This window comes from Micromys minutus (assembly GCF_963924665.1).
Source record: "Micromys minutus genome assembly, chromosome: 25".
Taxonomy (NCBI): Eukaryota; Metazoa; Chordata; class Mammalia; order Rodentia; family Muridae; genus Micromys; species Micromys minutus.
This window is the reverse complement of record NC_137960.1, coordinates 8204819-8225876: the sequence shown is the minus strand read 5'-3', so window position 1 is coordinate 8225876 and position 21058 is coordinate 8204819. Positions and strand designations below refer to the sequence as shown.

Here is a 21058-nt window from a genome sequence, read left to right as displayed (position 1 = left end):
AAAGAGCCCCTGGCTGGGAATCCCCTAAAAAAGATCAACTTCCTCTCCAGACAGTGTGGTGACTGTGGCTGTCTCCCTGTCACCTGCTCTGTGGTCCTGTAGCACCTGTCCTGCGCTGGCTCTCCATAGGAACTTCTTGATCAGGTGAGGGGTTGGGAACAATGGAAGGCTCCTAAAAGCACAGGGCTTGGCCCTGTACACCAATGTCCAACTGTCCCAGCAAAGCTACCTACAGTGGCCTTCCCACAGGGGGCACACCCTGCTACCTCACTTAAAAGGCTAAGGGAGAGTGACTTCAGGTCTCAGTAACACTTTGCTTTCCTATCCGTGATCTATCACAGATGACCCTGTGTCACCAGCATCCAGCAGGCAACACCGAGGCCTCCGGGACATCCTATGGTAATCTCACTTTCTCCACACTGTGGGTGTGCTGAAGATGGAGTACTTGCCTCCCTTGCTAACTTACCTCAGATCCCCTAAGGGATCAGTCCTGGACAATCTAACTTGTCCCCTCCTTCCTGCTTCCTTCTTCATGACCCATCTTTCCTTTGTGATCCTGTCATGTGCCCCGGGATCCATCACCCCCACTGAAGATCAGATATAGAGCAGCTGGTAGAACCATCACCCTGCTTGGGATTGAGGCTCATATGAGAGACTCCCATGGAACCTCACAGTGGTGGCTCAGGGACAGTGATGTCCTGAGGAAGTACCAAGCCTTTCCTCAACATGCCCATATCTCTGGTTTCCTATATTTCTCATATGAATACCTCAGAAGAGCAAACTGAAGCAAGCCAAGCCATACCCAATGTGTGTAGAACTGGGCAGGAGGCCTAGGCACTCTGGCTGGTAGAAGGCACAATAATACTATGGCCCCACTGTGTGTGCTTTTACTACGGTAGCATAGCAAATTAACTCAGAGCCTTAATCCAGACAAATCCACAGTTTTTCTATGTCATTTTCAGTTCAAACAGGTTCAGTGGTACCTTCCAGGTACTGTCTGGAGTCCTGAGGCACCCATGGAGGTCAGAACACAGACTTTCTGTGACAGACCTCTGGAACTTCCTGTTTGGGGCCGTGTCAGAAACACCAAAAGATGCTTACTGTGAAATATTTTAGAACTTCTGCTCTTCGGCCCAAACCAGGAAGTTCGGGGATGCATGACGAAAGACAGAAAATTCTAGAACAAAGTTTTTAAAGTGCTGAGAAGATACCGTGGTTTGAAGGCAAAGCCACGAACTATTTTCTTGGTGAGGAATGCTAGCAGAGCCAGGAGCTGAGGGCACACATGAGTGCACAGGTCTTAAGGAACCCTCACGAAGAGTTCAAGAACAAGGGTGCCAGTGACCCAATGGCATGCTGTGGAGTGGTTTCCTTCAGGAAGTGCTGGCCCTGTCACAGAGCTAGGGCTTTGCCCGTCAGTCAACAGGGGAGGGTTGTTATGTCACCTCTCAGCGATAGATCCACACAACTTAGGGGCTCCAGTGGCTCCCGAGAAACTAAAATTAAGGACATGACCTAGCACCAATGGTGTCCCTTGGCAGCATCTGTCCTGTAAAATATCCTGAACCATTGTCCTGCCCACAGAGTCCAGGAACAAAGGGAATCAGGCAGCAAAGGGGACACAACCGTGACAATCCAGGCACTGGCCATAGAGAGAGATGGGGACCCTGCTCAGCCAGGCTCTGGTGGCTTTAATCCCAGCACTCAGGAGGCAGAGGTAGGCAGATCACTGAGTTCGAGGCCAGCCTGGTCTACAGAGCAAGTTCCAGAACAGCCAGGGCTGCACGGAGAAACCCTGTCTTGAGAAAGCAAAATATAAAATGGTGGTGGTGGGAGTAATAAAATTGGATTATTTAGGACCAGGGTCTTCTAAGAGGGTAAACGTGGATGTGGAGGAGGCCTGAGAAAGTGGAGGCCAGGGGAAATAGAGATGGAGAGGGAGAGCTAGTGATGATGAGGAGCCGGAGAGGATGAAGAAGAGATACAGATATGGTGAGAGAGACGTCATAAAGTAGAAATCCTGAGAAAATGGAGGCCCCACGGAGATTTGGATCATCACGCAAGAGATTATGAGATAGAGACCATGAGGAGACAGGTCATGAGATGGAGGCCAGGAGGAGAGAGGGAGGTCATCAGGAGATAAGAGACCATGAAGGAATGGGGCCACAGTCTGGACAATGCTGTAGCACACTAATGGATACTCAAGATGCTCTGGGAAAGCCTGGGATGGCTCCTCCACAGAGCCTTGGAATGAGCTAGCCCTCTGACACTTCGCTTCGGAGAATCCATCTGTAATGTTTTAGGGCCCTATAATGTCAACATGTTCATTTTTGTAGTGACTCATCCCTGAGTGACTAAATGCATCTGTCGCCCATGAGCAATGCAGGACCTGGCACATTCCAGGGAGCCCAAAGGATCAGAGTATGAGCTAAGCCTTAGGAGCAACCAAGGGGTAGACCTGGCAGCTGGTGCGGAGGAGCTAAGAGCTGACCCAGATGGTCCTAGATGGGGACCCCAGATTTCCATTCAGTCCTCTGTGTCTTCATGCAACATACCCATGTCACTTACATCAGGAGCCAACACTGGCCTTGAAACTGGCAAGTTAGGGACAGACAGGGTACGCCGTTTCTAGAGCAAGTGCTGCTGATGCGTGTGGTTTCGCTTGACCATCATAGAAATCTAGAAGTGGGTTCTGTGGTTGATACACGGTCCCTGGACTCTACTTTCACCAGGGACCTCACATTCATGTCTGGACAACAGCTCACATGAGTCAGACATGCCCCCTTCTACATGAAAACAAGTTGGAAAAGAACCACTGCTGGGTGGTAGATTCTCTCTCTGTGGGAACACGCCAGAGGCAAACAGTACTCGGTAGAGACATGCCTTCGCCTGCAAAGGGCGCTCACGCTGCCACACCAGCTTGCTTCAGCTCAGACCAGGAGAAGCCTCGGGGGCTGCAGCCTCATCCCCCACCTCCCGAAATTCCAGAGCACAGAAGCCTGGGGGGGGGGTGGCAGCCTCATCCTCACCTCCCAAAATCCCAGAGCACAGAACAGTAGGTTCTTAGTCACCACAAGAGCAGCCGTTAACTCCCTGCCAATCTCTGGTTCTCCTGACTTCTCAGTGCGCAGTACTGGTGAGAGGTTTCTTAGAGCCTCAGCTGCTCCTGTTACCAAGACAGCGCCAAATCCGTGCTAAGCTCAGAGATGATGCTCTCTTGCCCTCCTGTTCCCACCCACCCTGCTATCCCTCATAGGAGCTGCACAGCCTTTTCAAGTGTCCTGCCTGGTATTTTTTCTTGCAGTTATACTTTGTCCTAAGCAGGTGATTCTCACTGCTAAGAAACAGACACATGGTTCCTGGGACAGGAGACAGACTCGCTTGCCCACATTGTCTGCCGTTTCCCATTCTAGGGCCTACCTAAGATCACACACACATTTTACTTATATTCCAAAAGCAGTTACCCACGTTTCCATGGCCATGGTGCCTGTGATGTGGTAGTAGGTAACATGCCCAATGGCCTTGGATATTCTTTCTTCTTCTTCTTCTTCTTCTTCTTCTTCTTCTTCTTCTTCTTCTTCTTCTTCTTCTTCTTCTTCTTCTTCTCCTTCTCCTTCTCCTTCTCCTTCTCCTTCTCCTTCTCCTTCTCCTTCTCCTTCTCCTTCTTCTTCTTCTTTCTCTTCCTCCTCTTCCTTTTCTTCCTCCTCCCCCCTCCTCCTCTTGAGACACAGTATCTGTTGGGTTCAGGGTGGAAACTGAGAAAACTCACTTCAGAACTTTAAAAGCTTAAAATAGAAAGCTTTGTTTTCTGTGTGCTAAGGGAGACTGGCAATCTGGGATTGTACAATATTCAAAGGGTGAGAACACAAACTGGGGTGCAGGGGAAGCTGGAGGAAGCTTCAGTGTTACCCAATTGTGTTTGACAATACAGGCTAAGGGAATACCCATTGGAGACTGGGCTGTCTCCAGGGCAGCAGACTTCAAGATCCTCAATTCAGTGAGTGTAGCCAGGTCCCCTCCTGGACTCTGTTCCGACATTTTAGAATGATTTCGAATGGGAACAAGGAGTGGGCAAGCTGTACGTAGTTAATTAGGGCATGGAAGGTAATGGTTATGCATTTTTATAACTTGTGCACCTTGGTTTGGTTAGCACCAATTTATATAAACATATATATTTATTAATATCAATAATAAATATATAAATATATATTACCAGTTAACAGACAATTAAGGAAACATTTGGAGATGTGGGACAGGTGTTCACTCCTAGGTCTATGAACACGAACTTGCTTGACCCTGCCAGTGAGATGGACAAATTGTCTTCGAGAGGGCTAGACTCAGACACCTATCTTCTTACAAGTTGTCCTTGATTTGTCTGGATCCAGACAACTGTTTACAATAGAAACTGTTCCGTTCTAGGGAGGTCCCCAGCTCCCCTAGGGCCTGGGACCTTGAATTTAGTACTTAGAATAATTTTTTGTGGGGGAGGCTTGGTCCTAACAGTTTCTCTGTGTATCCCTGACTGTCCCGAGGCTGGCCTTACAAAGATTAGCCACCACCACCTGGCTCCTGAGTGTCTTAATTTGTTTTCTGTTGCTGTGATGAACATCATGTCCAAGAATAACTCAGGCAACAGAGGGTTATCTTATCTAACATTTAAGTAATGGCTCATCACTGAGAGAAACCAGGGCAGGAACTGAAGCAGAGACTATGGAGGAGTGCTGCTTACGTGCTTGCTCCCCGGCTCACGCTTGGCTTCCTTTCTTACACATCCCAGAACCGCCTCCCTGGCCATAGTACTACGACAGGGGGGTGGATCCTCTGACATCGATTTGCAATCAAAAAAATGCCCCACAGACATGCCTACAGGTCACGATGATGGAAGTAATTCCTCATCTGAGGCTTTCTCTTCCCAGGTGTGTCGAGTGGACAACCAAGATGAGCCGTCACGTCCTGGTTCACCCAAAGATAGCGCCCAACAGGTGAGTGTTTTCAGTTCATCGGATGCTCATGGTCGGATCTTCTCCTTCCCCTCCAGTATCACACGTGACAGTGGCCATCACCCAGGATACTACCTTCCCTGGCTGCTGTGTTCTAACTCTGCTATGACAGTTGGAGACCTTGTTATAGCCCCAGGACCTGCCACAGCTCCCCAGGCACTGGGAGGGCCGGTCTGCTCTGATTGGGAAGTTGTCCCTAGGACTCTGTTCTGTCTTGCTTTCTCCCCAGTGCATACAGCAGGACACAGAGGATCTCCTGCCTGCTTCTCTAACCAACACACTCTGGTCTGGGTCTCACAACAACCTTGTCCTGTGGTTCCTCAGTCCAGGTCAAGGTCCTGATCAGGGTATTGGTCAATGGAGAAGTGGTCTCAACCCCATGACCCATCTCTATCCAGGAGCCCCCTTGCTGCCTCTTCCGGAGCTCCCTTCCCCTGGCCCCTCCTCTGGTCTTCCCTCCTCCCAATCCTCAGCACCCGTGGGTGAGAATAATGGACCCAGTGACGAGCAGTCAGCAGTATTCCCTGGATCACCTGGATACCTTAAGTTCCCAGAGCTCTGTCCAGCCAGATATCTCTGCTCTGCAGTTTACCATCCTGTCCCCTTTCCTCCCACCATACTGGATGTGCAGGTGTTTGGGGACCAGCAGACACTTTGCATGGGGCATCTGAATAAACACCCAGCTCTCTGGTCATCTGCAGCAGCTGCCCAATCATCTCCCAGATGCGGCTTCAGTGCAGGCTTAAGGTCGTGTACTATGATGGGACCCAAGGCAGGGACCTAGAACCAGCAGAGAACCCCATGGGGTTCCTGTTTATGTTGCCTCCTGATGTCTAATGTACTCCTCCCAAACTTGGCTTCAAGTATCCTTCCTCTGTTTATGATGCTACATGACACTTGAGGTCCTGGCTGACTTGCTCCAGCCACCAAGACTCTGCAGTCAGTCAGTCTGTGGCAACGGTACACGGGAGCCTATGGTCAAAGGGGAGCCTTGGGGTCCCCGTGCCTTGTCTCTAAAGCAACCAGCAGGTTGCAGGGGCAGGATAAGAACGAAGGAGATTGAAGACATGTCTGGGACTGCTCAGGGAGATTGAGGCTCTGACCCTCCCTTGACTCCTTTTCCTCCTTTTTTTCCAGGGTTGGAGACCCCTGGAAAGCAGCACCGGCTCAGGAGGGAGCTCCAGGAGACATCAGGGCCCCAGTGTCCCACCAGGGGTACAGTGTGGGGACCACGTTAAGTGTGGAGAAGAAGCACCGCCCTGTACTCCTGCAGGCGGTGAAATCAGCCTCAGCGCTAGGAAGGGGTACAACCGGACAGACAACACCTGACAGCTCCATGTGCTCACTAACACGTGTGCCCCACCTCCTGTGGTTCCGTCAGTCACCCCAGAGAGAGAGAGAGCCATCATCAGTAAAAGGACATATCAGGGGTAAAGTGATTCTCCATGGTGATAAACAGTTAGGGGTAAGTCAGTTCTACCAAGATACAGCATCCCTTAGCTCTTTAGAAGGAGAAGCACGTGCCTAACAGTTTCAAGACACGAGGCAAAGCTGACAGAACCACGTGGAGAAGCAGAGACCCCCATGAAAATAGCCAAGAGTCCAGCATCTCCCCAGCAGAAAGGAAGCCGGTATGGAACAACGGTGCTGAAGTCAGCAATGCTATCGGCTATAATGGACAGCTCTGTGTCCAGTGTAGCACAACAGGCATTTTTCCTTCAACTCTCAAGAAACTTTCATCAGTACACATCACGTTCTGGACCACGAACATTCCCGACTTAAAGGAACAGAGATCATACACCGTTTATCCTCGGATGACCACAGTGGAATTAAATTCCATAGCTGGAAAATCCCCCTCAAACACTTGCAGATTAATCAACACACTTAAAAATAATGCATAGGTCAAAGAATCTGGAAAGGAACTTAAAAACATTTCGAACTAAGTGAAAATGAAAATAGAACTTATGGACAATTGTGGGACGCAGGGAAAACTGGGGTGGGGGAGGGGTGTGTCTGTCTGTCCTGACTGTGGTGGGGGAGGGGATGTCTGTCCTGGGAAGTGCAGATTGGAGGAGACTGAACCTAATGCTTCAGGAGACCAGATAAAGGAGAGTAAATTAAATGTGAAATGAGAGAAGGAAGGGAGGGAAGAAGGAAGGGAAAAATGGAATCTATAAAGCCCAAAGCTGGCTCTCTGGAAAGATCAAAGCCATCAATCATTCATTTCTAGACAAACTCAGAGCAATCCCAGGAATAGGATTGGGGTCACAGTGGCTTATGAACACTGTATCCACAAATGGCATAAAATGGGTGAAGTGGACCACCTCTTGAAAGATGCAACCTGAAAAACTCACACGGAAGAGACAGTTTACAAAGGTTCCATCTACCTACCTACCTCTCTCTCTCTCTCTCTCTCTCTCTCTCTCTCTCTCTCTCTGCTAATAGAGCTAAGTATCCACTAATCCATTCATCCATTTGTATATGTTTGTATATACATATTTAATCTAACATTAACCCATTTATATGCATATCTATCTATTCAGGTACCCATGCATCTGTCTGCCTGACTGTCTGTCTATGAAATTGAAAATACTATCAACCTTCTGAACCGAAAGGCCCAGCCTCATGGGCCCAGAGGCTCACTGGTCAACCCTACCCTGATGGAGGACATTATGCAATTTCTGACGACGATCTCTTTTGGAAGACAAAAGCAGAAGGAATGTGCCCTGGCTCTTCTGTGAGGTGAGGCCTGTGTTTCCTTAATACCAAAACCAGACAGACATCACAGAAGACAGAAACTACAGATGAGCTCTCAGGAAGAGATGGCAATGGGTCCTCAGCAGCATTAGCAAATACAAGCCAACAATGTAGTAATCACACATCAGTGACCAAGTGAAACTATCCATATGTGAACTGCTCCAGTGCCAGGAGTCTGGGGTGTATCTTCCACATCAGAGGTTAAAGAGGAAAATCATATCGTTATGAGTGGTGTGATTAGAAAGTATTTAGTAGGGGTGTACTTTTGGCAGACACATGCCACAGTGTTCTCCTAAGAAGTTATTCCATGCAACACATCTGGTGCAAAAGAGGTTTATTTGCGGGGGGGGGGGGGAGGCTGAGGAGGAGGAGCAGAGAGAAAGAGAGGGGGGGGGAAGAGAGCAGCAGAGAGGGGTGCAGGCAGTGAACAAAGAGAGAGCGAGGGAGCTGGGGTGGCTGGTAGTCCTTTTATTAGCAGAGGTGCTCCTGGCAGCGGGAGGCATGGCTATGACAACGTAAGCAGTTGCTAGGTAACTGAGATTAGGCCAGTGAACGTGCCTGTGCACTAATGAATACTACAGGGGACTTTCCTTAACTCAGTAAAGACAGCTGAAGAGCACAGACAGCTAATAGCACTTAATGGTGAGAAACTAGGCAGTGACACCCCTCTCTTCGTTCCTCTTCAGCAGCACAATGGACGTTCTAACCAGTGCAATAAGACAAGAAAAAGAAAAAAAGATACAGATTGGGAGCTCTCTTTGTAGATGAAATGCTTGTCTTTGTAAAAAACCAACACACACACACACCTACACTCACATAGATTTGTGCACACACACAAATACATACTCACACTCACACAAACTAACACATACATACACTCTCACACACGCAGGCACACACATTCAGAAAGATGCGTGCACATATATATAAATACACACTCACACATACACTCATAAGCACACACACACAAACTCAAACACATACACACACTCACACATACACATGCAAGCATACATACACACACACACACACACACACACACACACACACACATACACACCCCTACCTGCTTTGGGACTTACAACATAGGAAAGTTGCACAATACAAAGTCAGTTGCTTTCCTATAAGCCAAGAATGAGTTACTCCACGCTCAAGGTCATGAAGGCGGTTGACAGCTGAGTTGTCAAGGTGAGAGTCCTGCAGACACTTCTTTGGCCTTGGCACAGTTCCAGATGGAACCTCAGCAGGTTATTTTACAATGAACCCTTCTGTAAGTGTATGCTGAAACCTCTATGTGTTGCTGAAACTGGAAACGGAAACAGACAGAGCCATGGGACCTGATACTGAGACTTGCCTCAAGGTCTAGTTGGAACAAAGCTGGTGTGATTGCCATAGGCAGGGAGCTTTGGTTAAGCACTGGAGACCATGAGAGATAAAAATGCCAGCAGACCCTGACAATGAGGCAGAGGAGGGTTTCCAGAAGGGCTGCTTATGACTATTCACATTAGTTAACTCCATTTTGTTTGTTTCTGGACATAGCACTGTGACTCTTTGAACATTTTTCATAAATTTATTTACATCTGGATTGAAACCTGCCCCTCCCCCAGTACCACCCTCACAAAACCCTCCTCCCATTTTCCCCTTCCCTTATGAGAGAGTTTATTTTGACTCATCAGTCCAGAGGCAGGAGACTGGCTGATCACTTTGCATCCACACTCAAATACAAAGTGAGCTGAGGCTATGCATAATCCCTCAAAACCCACCCACCAGTGATGTACTTCCTGCTTCAAAGTGGCATCTCCTAAAGGTTCTGTTATCTGCCCCAAACACCACCACCAACTAGAGACCAAGTGTTCAACACCTGAGACTATGGGAAATGTTTCTCATTCAAACCACCACCTACAGGGCTGGAGAGATGGCTCAGAGGGTTAAGAGCATTGGCTGCTCTTTTAGAAGACCTAGGACTCAATTCCCAGCACCTACAGGGTAGCTCACACCTGTCTGTAACTCCAGTTCTAGGGGGGATCTTACTCCCCCACACAGACATGCATGGAGGCAAAACACCAATGCACATAAAATTAAAAATAAATATAAAACACAAAACCCACCATATACACGCAAGGTGGGGGGGGAGGAGAGAGGGAGGGGGAAGGAGAGAGAAGGAAACAAGACTATAACACAGGCTTGTTACCCTTTACATTAGCTCAAATAGAATCACAAACCTAAATGTAAAATGCAAAACTTGGAAAGCCCCGGCTAATCAAAGATGAAAGCTAGATGAGTTGTTTTGGTTTTCTTTTCTCTTTTTTCTTTTTGGTGATGGTCTTATGTAGTCTAGGCTGGCCTATGTAGCAGGGGACGACCTGAAATTTCTTATTCTTGATTGAGTCTGAGTGCTGGGATTTCAGGCACACAACCTGGGTAAATAAGGCTTTGCCAATGATGTGTGTGGGGCTGAGGCTTTGGCCAAGTCAACAATACTCAGTGCCTCAGGACTCCGCCCCCGGGGGCGGGGCTTCCTGAGGACTCTTCTCAGGATTTCCCATTGAGTTCCGTTACCACCCTTTCTGGAGCATGGATTCACCACTCACACCTCAACTCAAGAGGGCTGGCAAAGCTCTTTTTGGAGTCCGAATATGTGTCGACGAATTGATTGATCAGAATATACAAAACCTAGCAAATATGGCTTCCTCTTCCAGGGGTTTACAGCCTGAGACTTCCCGCTTACAGAAACCTACCGAGGCTGGCTAACCCTGCCCTCTGTGCTGTACCTAATAGACTAATGCTAAGATCCCAGGCTGCTGTAAATGCCGTCTATCAAAGTGTGCACACCCACACTGCACCCGACTTTCCTCTATGTGCGCCTGTCCTTTCTTCCTTCCCTCACCACCATCGGGTTCCAGGGCCGAGCTGCAAGGGTCCCGGAAGGAGTAGAGGGAGAGAGGAAGAGGAAGGTGCTCAGTGCTCAGAGCGGCTGGCACAGGTCGGGGGGGGGGGCAAGGATGAGAAAACACGGAGCAGGTGCTGCCCGAGGAGGCGGTGGGAGCCCCTTGGGGACTGACTCAGTGTACCCTCATCTTGAGACGTGCTGGCTTAGATGGAGCTACCTGAGAAGTGGACCAGGGAGGCAGGGGCATCGGGGGTCCAAGGAGAACTTCTGAAGCCGGTTAAGGTGTAGGGTGTAAGCACTGGGCAGCTCAGCAGGCCCTTGGCCAGCTCTGGGAACTTGCAGAAGGCTCCGAGGCTGGTCTGCTGTGCCCCCTGGTGGTGGTACCTAAAACTACAACCTTGCTAACGGGGTTTGGTGGACTTGCTCCAAGATCTATCTGGCTTTCAGGGGCACACACTCTCGCTCATCCTGGCTTGCTTCCTCCTTTCTTGGTTGGTCTCTGACACATTCCATGACCTCCCTGTCCATGTGCCCACTTGCACCCCCCCAGGTTCTCTGCCAACAAGCACATACTAGCTCTATGAGAGCAGGGATCATGGTCTTGCCACATAGACTGTGCCTGGCATACAGTGGAGACTCAGTTATTTCTAGGAGTCAACAGCTAACTCTTGTACCAGACCCTGCTGAGGGCTTTCCAACCACCCCGAAACATAGCCCCGTCTGGTCTCAGCTAAGCAAGTCTGTGGTCTGCATCGCCTGTCAAGTTGGGACAGTCTAGGCCAACACCACAAAGATGTGATTACACACTGGACATGCGCAGTGTGCTGGTCACACTTGACCGCTTCTGTGGGAAGCCAGGAAGGATGTGCACACTGCAGCACATGCAGCTAACAGCACTGACCTTTTCCCCTGAGGTCTCTCCTGGTTCACTTCCCTCTCCGCTACCTGTGGCTTGCGGCACACGTAAGGAAGGACAGAAGTTGAGCAGTGGCCATCCCCAAACTTGGGTTCCATGTTTGCACCTTACACTCCTGCAACATCTAACAACACCCAGGCCACACGGGAAGGCCTGAAGTGGACACGGGTTCTAGGGGTACCCGTAGAGGCCATTGGACTCTTTTCTGCCGGGCTAGCACGGTACAGCAAGTGAACAAGCAGCTTCCGGGCTGTCTGTGAAGGGGATAGGATGTGGCGTTGTGATTAGGTGGATGCTTCCTCCGCAGAAGCAAACAAGAGCAGGCCTGCCCACCAGACCCCCGAAGAGAACAGGTGCAGGATAAAAAAGCCCACGGGTGTTGCTTACCAAAGGAAGGATTTCTAAGCCTTCTGCCAAAGAAAAGGCACAAGTCAGGCAGCGAAATCAACAAATCATCCCCCTAGGGGATGCCAAGGTCAGAGGGGAGAGATGACTAATATCAACTCAGAGGGGCTGGGTGGCCTGATGGGCTGAGACTAAAGCAAAAACATCTGGCAGGCGGATGGGGAATGTTGTGCTGTCACCCTGGATGGCCTTGGAACAGGCACTTGGTGTATGTGTGTGGGATGGGGGTGGGGCTGTGCTGGCTCTGTAGGTCACTGTGGAAACTCACTTAGGTGAGTTGGATACATATACATACAAGGCTTCAATAGGTCCTCTGCTGAGTGAAGGGCAGACCCAGCCTTGGCCTCCACACTTTAGTTAGGAGTGAGCTCTTTGGGCTGAAGAGATGGCTCAGTGGTTAAGAGCACTGACTGCTCTTGCAGAGGTCCTGAGTTCAAATCCCAGCAACCACATGGTGGCGCACAACCATTTGTAATGGGATCTGATGCCCTCTTCTGGTGTGTCTGAAGACAGTGACAGTGCAGTTACATATGAAATAAAGTTTTAGAAAAAAGGAATGAGTTCTTCAAGCTCTACAGAGGGCTATGTGAGCAGTAAGCAGTTCAGGTCCCATTGGGCACATACTATGCATAGGTCCTGGTCAGAGGCCCAGAGACCCAGACCACCAAGAACTGGAGCCTCTGGAGAAATCAGTCTTTAGGAGCAGCGGGAGGCATTCTCTTCACGGCTTGTAGGCCAGTTTCCATATTGTGGTGCACCAGGAGATGGTGACATCTAGCTACAGAGGCTCCCCACCTGGCCTAATACTGCCACCAAGGCCAAGGGACCCTCAGGCTGCCTAGCCCTCCAGAAGAGAATGTTCTGGAACAGAGGTATGCACAGACCCGCCAGGCCAGTCAGACACTTCTCCACAAGGGACCACCAGACACTACTGTCCTTTACTCTTCTTTACCCAGGTTATAAAATCTCACAGCCTGGGGTAACTTCCCAGACCCAACCAGCAGGCCCTTCCAGAAGCCCATAATTGGCCATTTCCCCCATTCCTGAAAACTCAGAGCCGAGACTCACGGACAACTCATGTTACGTGTTACGGGGTACCACTCACTAGTTTCAGCTCATGTTACGTGTTACGGGGTACCACTCACTAGTTTCAGAAGGCCTGAGATGAGGAGTTTCCATTGTGGAATAGTTTATTCTGTGGCTACAGGGATCTACAGAAATCCCCTGGCTTTAGTTAGCTGGATCAGAGTTTTTCTTTATCCATAAACAACATACCTCTGATTACTAGAAGACTTAGAACCTAAACTGTTTTCTTCTTTTAAATCTTTAGTACCCGATCCATCAGACCTAGGATCGTAGAACGTAAGCCCTTCAACCAGGTTCTGTAGAAGGTGCTCAGACCTTCCGATGGGGACACACAGTAAGGCAAGCCCCCCCAGTGAAGTTCCTGCTGCTCGGGGCCCCTGGAGGGCCTCTTGAGCTTCCTGCTGGTAGAAGCTCAGGCTGGACAAACAGGCCAAGCTCCTCCTTCAGGCAGAAAGTGTCTAGGCTTCTAATAGAAAAGCAGTTCCCGCGTCCAGGCTGAACAGAGCACACACAGGCCGAGTGTGTCACAGCAATGGAGGCCAAGCGTGGTCCAGGTGATGTTACTTTCCTGTGAGTTCCAGCACCTTCTTCACCATGGCCCCAATCCCATCGTGGATGTGGTGAAGTGCGGTCTCACACATGAAGGCCGGGGTGGTGACCACCTTGTTTTTCTGGTCCACATGAGCTTCGTGAGTAGATGTTAGGGAAAGTCTAGCACTAGGCAGGACCACGGACATCGCATGGGAATAGGCCCGCTCACACACCCTCAGTCCTGCAGGTCCCCCGAGGCTCGATGACACAACACTAACACGCCTGCACCTGCTGTAGGAGTAGCTAGCTTCTGACTCACGCGTACTCATCAGGAGGAAGAAGCTGGGATCTGGGGTAGAACGGTGCCTGGTGACAGCTTACATGCTGGCCCCACGTGGTGGCATAAAACTCACTCTAGCCAGCTCCAGCCGTGGGAAACGAGGGGCCACTAGAGTCAGGAGCCCTGCCCACCTCCCCACACTTCTCTAGTTCTGTTCTATGGTCACCAGCAAGCAGCTCCTAGCCTTCCAGGCCCCAGAGTCATGCCCTAGCCTGTATCCCTCACAGGCTACCCGCCCTGGGTTGGGATCAAGCATCCCAGCTGTGTGCTCCAGACTCATTCAGGGATGACAGGCCTCAGTGGGTGCAGGAACACGGATCCTCCTCAGCCATGCGAGGAGCCACCTTCCTACCAGTCTGCCTGTGGCATACCAAGCCAGTACATTCCATGGCTGTCCTTGTCCTCCTGCCCAGGGGTTCCTTTGAATTACAACCAGCAAACCTAACTCATGTAGGGATGGCTGCCTGCCATGATACCTTCGCTCATCAAATGAAGGATAAACCTAATGTGCTACCTCATACCAACCACACTGACCAGCTGCCGGAAAGGATATGGTCACGTCCTTGACACAGTGCTTGGCACCCAGGGCTTTGATGGCTTCCGCAGTTCCAGCATATGGCCACTTGCCACCCTCCTCTTGCTCGTGGCCCACAGTGACCTCCACACCTTTGATCACTTTGGCTGCGAGGACAGGAGCAATGCAGCATAAGCTGAAAAGTCAGAGGAGCTGTGTGAGCACAGGGCACTCAGAGAGGGAGGACTGAGTGTGAGCGCAGGGCACACTGAGCAGAACTGAGTGTGTGAGCACAGGGCACACTGAGCAGAACTGAGTGTGTGAGCACAGGGCACTCAGAGAGGGAGGACTGAGAACAGTCTAGTCCTCAGACAGTGAGGCTGAGTCTTGCCTCGGGCTCATGGCACTGGGCAGTTGGGCATCGGGACTTGAACGGCTCTGGGCAGAGATGTCTGGGGAAGCTTAGGGGCCTAGGAAGCCAAACTCTACACGGCCACCTGGGTGGCCACCGAGCCGTGGCTCTCAACCTGTGGGTCGCGAGTCTTTGGGCATGTGTGTTGAACGACCCTTTCACAGAAGTTGCAAATCAGATACCGTGCATGTCAGATACTTACACAGTGATTCACAACAGTAGCCAAATTACAGTTCTGTGGTAGCAGTGAGATACTTTTATGATTTGGGGTCACCGCGACACGAGGGACTGTATTAAAGAGTCACAGCATTAGGAAGGATGAGAAGAGTGTCCCTTCTCACTGCTCTTAGAGTGTCCCGTACAAGTCATCCAGAGTGTAAGACACGGCCCTGCATGACCTCTGACCTGTACCATGACCCTTAATGAGCTGTCCTGACACACAGGAGACGGGCAGCTGTGCCCGATGTTCCAGCTCTGAGCCATGAGCCAGACTCACGTGGCTGCCCCACTCGGGGGCCAATCCCGCCTCCGCTGCAGCCACACATGTTCCCAAGCCCCCAGTCTTCACAGGCTGCCGCTGGTCTCACTGGGTTGGTGACGCTGCCACACTAAGAGCCTGCAGAGGCTGTCGGGAACTCCCGGATTCCTCCCAGCCTCCTGAACCCGGAACAGCACGTACCCAATGGGCTTCTTGGCCCCGTGGAACTCCTTCAGGACCCGTTCTACCTCCTCGTTCATCTTGCAGTCCTTCCCGTCCACGGCGAACGTGCTCCTGCCACGAGAAGAGAGGCTGTCCTCACCAGTGTCCCCACACTCTGGCCCACTGCACACCAGAGCTGCCCACAGTGTGGCCACAGGCCAGGTGGACGGCCTGCTATCACACTGACTTCACAATTGCTTATCTAGCTTCTCTTTCACCATCCGGCCAGGGGTGGAAGAGGTGGGTGGCCAGTCTCTGCCTTCACAGCCCAGGGACAGCAAAACAAAAACGGAACCTCAGGGAGCGTTCTGGAGAAAGACAGACACTTAGCTTAGGGTTCAGCCATTAGCACGCTGATGTCTGCCTTGTCTTCCTTTTCTTCCTGGGAGTGTGAAGGCCAAAGGCAGCCGAGCAGGAGGGAAATGACCTATCCTTAGAGAACACAACCTGGCCGAGCCCAGCACTTCACACGTGTGTGCGCCTTTCTGTCAGAACACAGCCCTCCTGTGCTGCGGCCTGGAGGTAGGCATGGTACTGAGGAACCAGGCTCACCATCAAGTGGTGACTTTTGTCTCTGTCTCTCACTCCCTCAGTTGCTGTTAAACACAAGCGACAAGCACGGCTACATACAGGCCACCTGAGCGGCAAGCATATGACTCACGGCACCCTGAATGCCGCGCAGCGTCTACACCTGTCACCGCTGAACAGTTCTCAAGCCAGCTGGAAACCACAGATAAGGACATGAGGCAAAGCGACAGCACAATGTCGGCAGTGGTGAGCACGGCCACACACGTGGGGCTTCTCTAGAAGATACAGGAGGCCAGCCGCAGTGTCTGGAACAACTGGGCCCCCACTGGAAGCCTGACACTGCTCGCCTACCCCGGTGGGTGCGCGCGTGCGCGCACACACACACACACACACACACACACACACACGAAGCCCATCACCTGTCAGGCCCCAGCCACTCGCTACCTCATTCTGCTAAACCTCAGTGACCCTGCACTGCGTGTGCACACTAAGGCTTAGCCACAGGCTGCCACATATGCTGCTACCGTTCAGTGACAGCGGCAACCACCAACTAGCATGATGGTCGCGTGGGTTCAACAGCAGCCCGTGTGCGAGGACCCGCCATTCTTCTGTGACGGTCAGAGAACATGGCTTCCCCATAGGGGTTAGTGGGCTCAGACATAGGTGCAGAGGCCAACAAGGCAGCTGTGTAGACAGACGTGGCTTCTAGTCAATCCTCCACCAGTCGGGAGTTGGCAGGAGGAAGTGATGAGAAGAGCCTAGCCTCCCAGGAAACAGGAATTCCAATGGAAGGGAGAACCCAGCGATACCATGTCCTGCCACGCTGTGAGGATAGGCCACACAGGACTTGGTTAGGGCTGGCACTGCTGGCTTCGCTGGTTTCAGGACGGGGAGTGGGTGGGTGTTACCAAAGGGGCTGGAGGTGTGCAGAATCTGATCAGATCAAGAAAGGCAGACTGGTAACACTTCAAAGCATGAAGCCCCATGTGCTTTCTGGGAGCAGGACACACGGTGAGGTGCCTTGGGGACATTTCAGGGCCTGTTCAAGGCGCTCCCTGACAACCAGCTGGGTGAGCGCCTCTCAGGCACCTCGAAGACTTCCATGAATGCTCAGAAAAGTACCAACAGGAGCTGTGAAATGGACTCCCTCGGGTGTATCTGCAACTTCCCACAGCAACAGCTCAAATCGCTAGACACAAAGGGCCTTCCTCTTTCCTGTTGCCACACAGTTGTGAGAGTGTTCTACTCAGCGCTACTGCTGTTGAGACACTGTGATCAAGGTGACTTGGATAAGAAGACATGTTTATAGATTCAGAGGGTTGGTAGATGGCATGAAGCATGGTAGACAGGTATGTAGCAGGGGCTGAGAGCTTACACTGATCCACCAGCTGGAGGGAGGAAGGGAGAGAGGGAGGGAGAATGACAGACAGACCACACACACACACACACACACACACGGAGAGACACTGAGACTGACTGGACCTAGTATTCACTTTTGAAATCTCAAGGTCCATCCCCAGTGACACACCTCTTCCAACAACGGCCACACTTTTTAGTCCTTCCAAAACTGTTCCACCCAACAGGGACCAATCATTTAAACGTTTGAGCCCATTGGACCATTCTCACTCCTCACAGCAGCACAGAGGGAGAACAGCTCTGTGTGAGAGCTGACATTTGCAAGAGCAAGCAGGCAGTCTGCCGGGACCTGACTCCCAGCATGGAGGTCAGCCCACCCAGCCCACCCTGAAAGCGTCCAGGCACTGGAATGTTCAGAGGAGGAAGCAAAGACCACCCTGGTGATCTTGCTAAAGTGCCCCCAGCCCAGCCCTTGTGAAAGAGAGGGTACACGTGTGGTCTAGACCCTTACACTTGTACACGCACAGGTTTTTGGCAGCTCCAAATCCTCCAGGGAAAATGGCAGCATCATGGTTAGCAGCCCGGAGCTGAGCCAGGTTGGTGATCTTGCCTCGGGCAATCCTTGCCGACTCTGCCAAAACGTTTCTGGAAAGAGCAGATGCCACAAAAGATCAACCAATGTGCAAGCAGGGGCGGGACACGGGTCGCACTGCGGTCCCGTCCTCAAGTGAGCATGCTCACATGTGAAGACTGAATGCTTCCCCGTGAGCACATCCAGGCAACACCTGGAGACAGTGACAGGATTCTAGTGACCTGTACAACAGGCACTGCAGACTGGGGTCACCAGGGACTGGAAGCCCACCAAGTATCCACACCAGGGAGGAGTTGCCTAGGAAGGCACTCTCCAGGATGCCCGAAGCCACCTGAACATCAGATAGAGATGCAACCTCATACAGTTGTAAAACAGGAAGGAGGGGAGAGATTCAGGGGCCAGGGTTCTGGATGGAGGAGAACCCCAAAGACAGCCCTTGGCAGTTACATTGCAGTTCCTCTCTTACCATTTAGGTCTTAGCCCCCGCCCTGCAACCAGGCCTGAGATAGGAAATGTAGTTGTCCTGGGCAGAGACTCAATTGCTTTTGACCCCAACAAGGCAGGGGCAAGTGAAGCCCTATGAATTCAAGACCAGCCTGGTCTATATGTAGTAAGTTCCAGGCCTGTTAGGGCCAAACAGTCTCTGTCTCAAAAAACCTCAAACTTGAGGTAGTGATGGAGTACACCTCTTAGCCTAGCACTCGGGAGAGGCAGGCGGATCTCTGAGTTTGAGGCCAACCTGGTCTACTGAGTGAATTTCAGGACAGCCTCTCTACATAGAGAAACTTTGGGAAAACAAAAACAACACTCCTCCCCACCAAAAAAAAAAAAAAAAAAAAAAAAAAAAAAAAAAAAAAAAAAAACCCAAATAGATAGAGGGAACACAGTACCACATTGGGACTAGCCCAAATAGATAGAGGGAACCACATAGGGGCTAGCCAGAAGAGACCATGACCACCTCACATCCAAAGGAAGGACGACAGTGGTTACTGTTACTTCTGTAAGGGTCACTGGGGTGGGGGTGTCAGAAACATTCTGCCCATGGCAGTGGATTTTCAGAATAGCCGGATGGCAGCTGCTTTGAGGGACACATGGTTGATGGCATCATCAGGGAGGCTATAGGAGCCGCCCATGGGAGCAGGGCTCTTGCAAGGTCTTTTCTCTACCCATACCTGCGTTCGCTCTCAGAAGGCTCCCCCTTGGTGTGGTCAATCACGTGCATCTGAGGAACGTCAGGAGCAAAGATCTGGACCTCAGCCCCGCCTCGGCTCAGGTGCACCAGGACCCTATGTGTTGAAAACCCACAAAGATGTCACTTCCAAATGTTTCCTCCAACCTCCTGGCAAGATGATTTTACAAACGGACTTTCACTAAGTGCTGGGGAATTCTAGTTTATAGGACACCTTGTTGCTTTTACAAAGCCATGGCTCCTGCCACTTACAAACCTCTGCAAGGTGAGGCTAGAACCAAACGAGTAGGCAGGTGTCCTTTTCCTGACTGATGAACAGCGATGGTGGCTGACTCCGCAGGTGTTGTGTTCTGGGTATGTCCAGGGTCCCAGGTTGCTGCCAAGCATTCTGCCTTCACCCAGGGCCCGGGTGGCATCTTTTATGTCTTGGCTGTGCTAAGTTTGGCTTTGGACTTATTACGATGTGGACCCACTGCGTTTGGTTACAAGGCCATTTCTGCCTTTTAAACCAAGAGAGTGTTTACAAACTCTGAGGACTTACGCTGAGGCCTCATGGATCTCGGTTCCGTCATAGACTCCGCAGCCTGACAGCACCTGCAGGAAGAGAGGCACTGACGGGGGCGAGGGCCCAACACGAAATTACCGAGGGGACGGGGAGGTTGAACCCCACTAAGGGCCGACCTTGGGCGGACAACTGAGGGTACCGAGCAAAGAGAGGCACTCGGCCTGGGAGTCTGGCTTGCACTCACCAACGCTACCCTGGCTCTGGGCCGTGGTGCGGAGCTGTGAACGGCTGCGCGCTGGGAGGGAGCCCGGTGGTGCCCCGAGAGCGGCAGGAGCGCAGAGGCCAGCTTCGGTGCCACCAAAGACCTGAAGGCGGCCATCGTGAAGGGTAGACAGTGCTGTCTGGAGAGCGTGCGCACTAGGGCAGGGTCGCGCTGGCCAATGAAGGAGCGCGCAGCACGCCTTTCCTGAAAGGGCCGGTGGGTGGGACCGCGCCTGCGCAGTGGCGGTGTATGGGAACCCCAGTTTTGCTGGAATGGACTAGGCGTGAGGGCGGGGCCGCAGGCTTCAGAACACGCCCCTCTCACCTAAAGAGACCGGTTGGCCTGACTGTACCCGCCCAATGAATTGGGACAGGTCCTTTCCAGGTTTTGCGAGGGCAAGCATGCAAGTATACCAGGTTAGGACCTTCCTGCGATCGACCTTGTGGCCTAGCCTTGTCTGCTTAGTGTTTGAAGGGTGCTCATCTTGGCGTAGGCCACTCTGACTACCTACTGCAGCTCCAGTCTATGTAATGACTAAAAACTGATTTTAAATAATGGGGTCACAGCAAGCCTTGTGCCCCCATAGCGCAATCGTAGATGCTCCGGCCATTGAGCGTGCTCTGGATTCCCTTGTGGCCTGAGAGGGAACCTGCCAGTCACGGTTCCGTGGAAGAGTGGAGGATCATGCTTTCCGCTTCACATTCTGAATCAATGTAGTGATTATAGTTCATTGTCCTTCGGGATAATGATTAGATAGCTCCCAGAGTTTAACTGTCATTCCGTGGCCACTGTGAGAGATGTCAAAGGTGACCTGGCTTCTCTAATCAGCTGATGGGCGTTCCCATCTTAAAAGGCAACCCTTTCACATTTAGGATTCACATGATGGAAAGGAGACTGGGGTGCACAGTATATGCAGAAGCCAGGGAGCGTACAGAAGTGGGCTTGGTGGCCCATCACCACAACTGGGAGTCGGGGACTATCTGGTTTCAGGTGACACTAGTAGAAGGGGTGGGAGTTGGGAGGGGTTAGGTGCACTACTCACTGGAGTGCCAGGCAGTTTGCATCTGGCTGCCCA

The 21058-nt window shown here is 51.4% G+C and overlaps 1 protein-coding gene across 1 annotated transcript; it reads right to left on the bottom strand.

The window, feature by feature from the left end:
* Positions 1–13032: 13032 nt before the first annotated feature.
* On the bottom strand, positions 13033–20149 carry GATD3 (glutamine amidotransferase class 1 domain containing 3). The gene is made up of 7 exons (XM_080937881.1): positions 19966–20149; positions 19758–19810; positions 19200–19313; positions 17961–18080; positions 15531–15623; positions 14454–14635; positions 13033–13739 (listed from the first exon to the last, which is right to left on the bottom strand). The coding sequence occupies exons 1-7, from the start codon at positions 20098–20100 to the stop codon at positions 13615–13617; spliced, it is 822 nt and encodes a 273-aa protein (XP_080794007.1). The 5' UTR covers positions 20101–20149; the 3' UTR covers positions 13033–13614.
* Positions 20150–21058: the final 909 nt, after the last annotated feature.

Coding starts and splice junctions, on each gene's coding strand:
- GATD3 (XM_080937881.1), bottom strand. CDS start 20,100: ATGGCCGCCTTCAGGTCTTTGGTGGCACCGAAGCTGGCCTCTGCGCTC. Junction 14,636..15,530: donor GGGGCCAAGAAGCCCATTGG/GTACGTGCTGTT, acceptor CTGACTTTTCAG/CTTATGCTGCATTGCTCCTG. Junction 13,740..14,453: donor CTTTCCGGCAGCTGGTCAGT/GTGGTTGGTATG, acceptor CTACTCACGAAG/CTCATGTGGACCAGAAAAAC.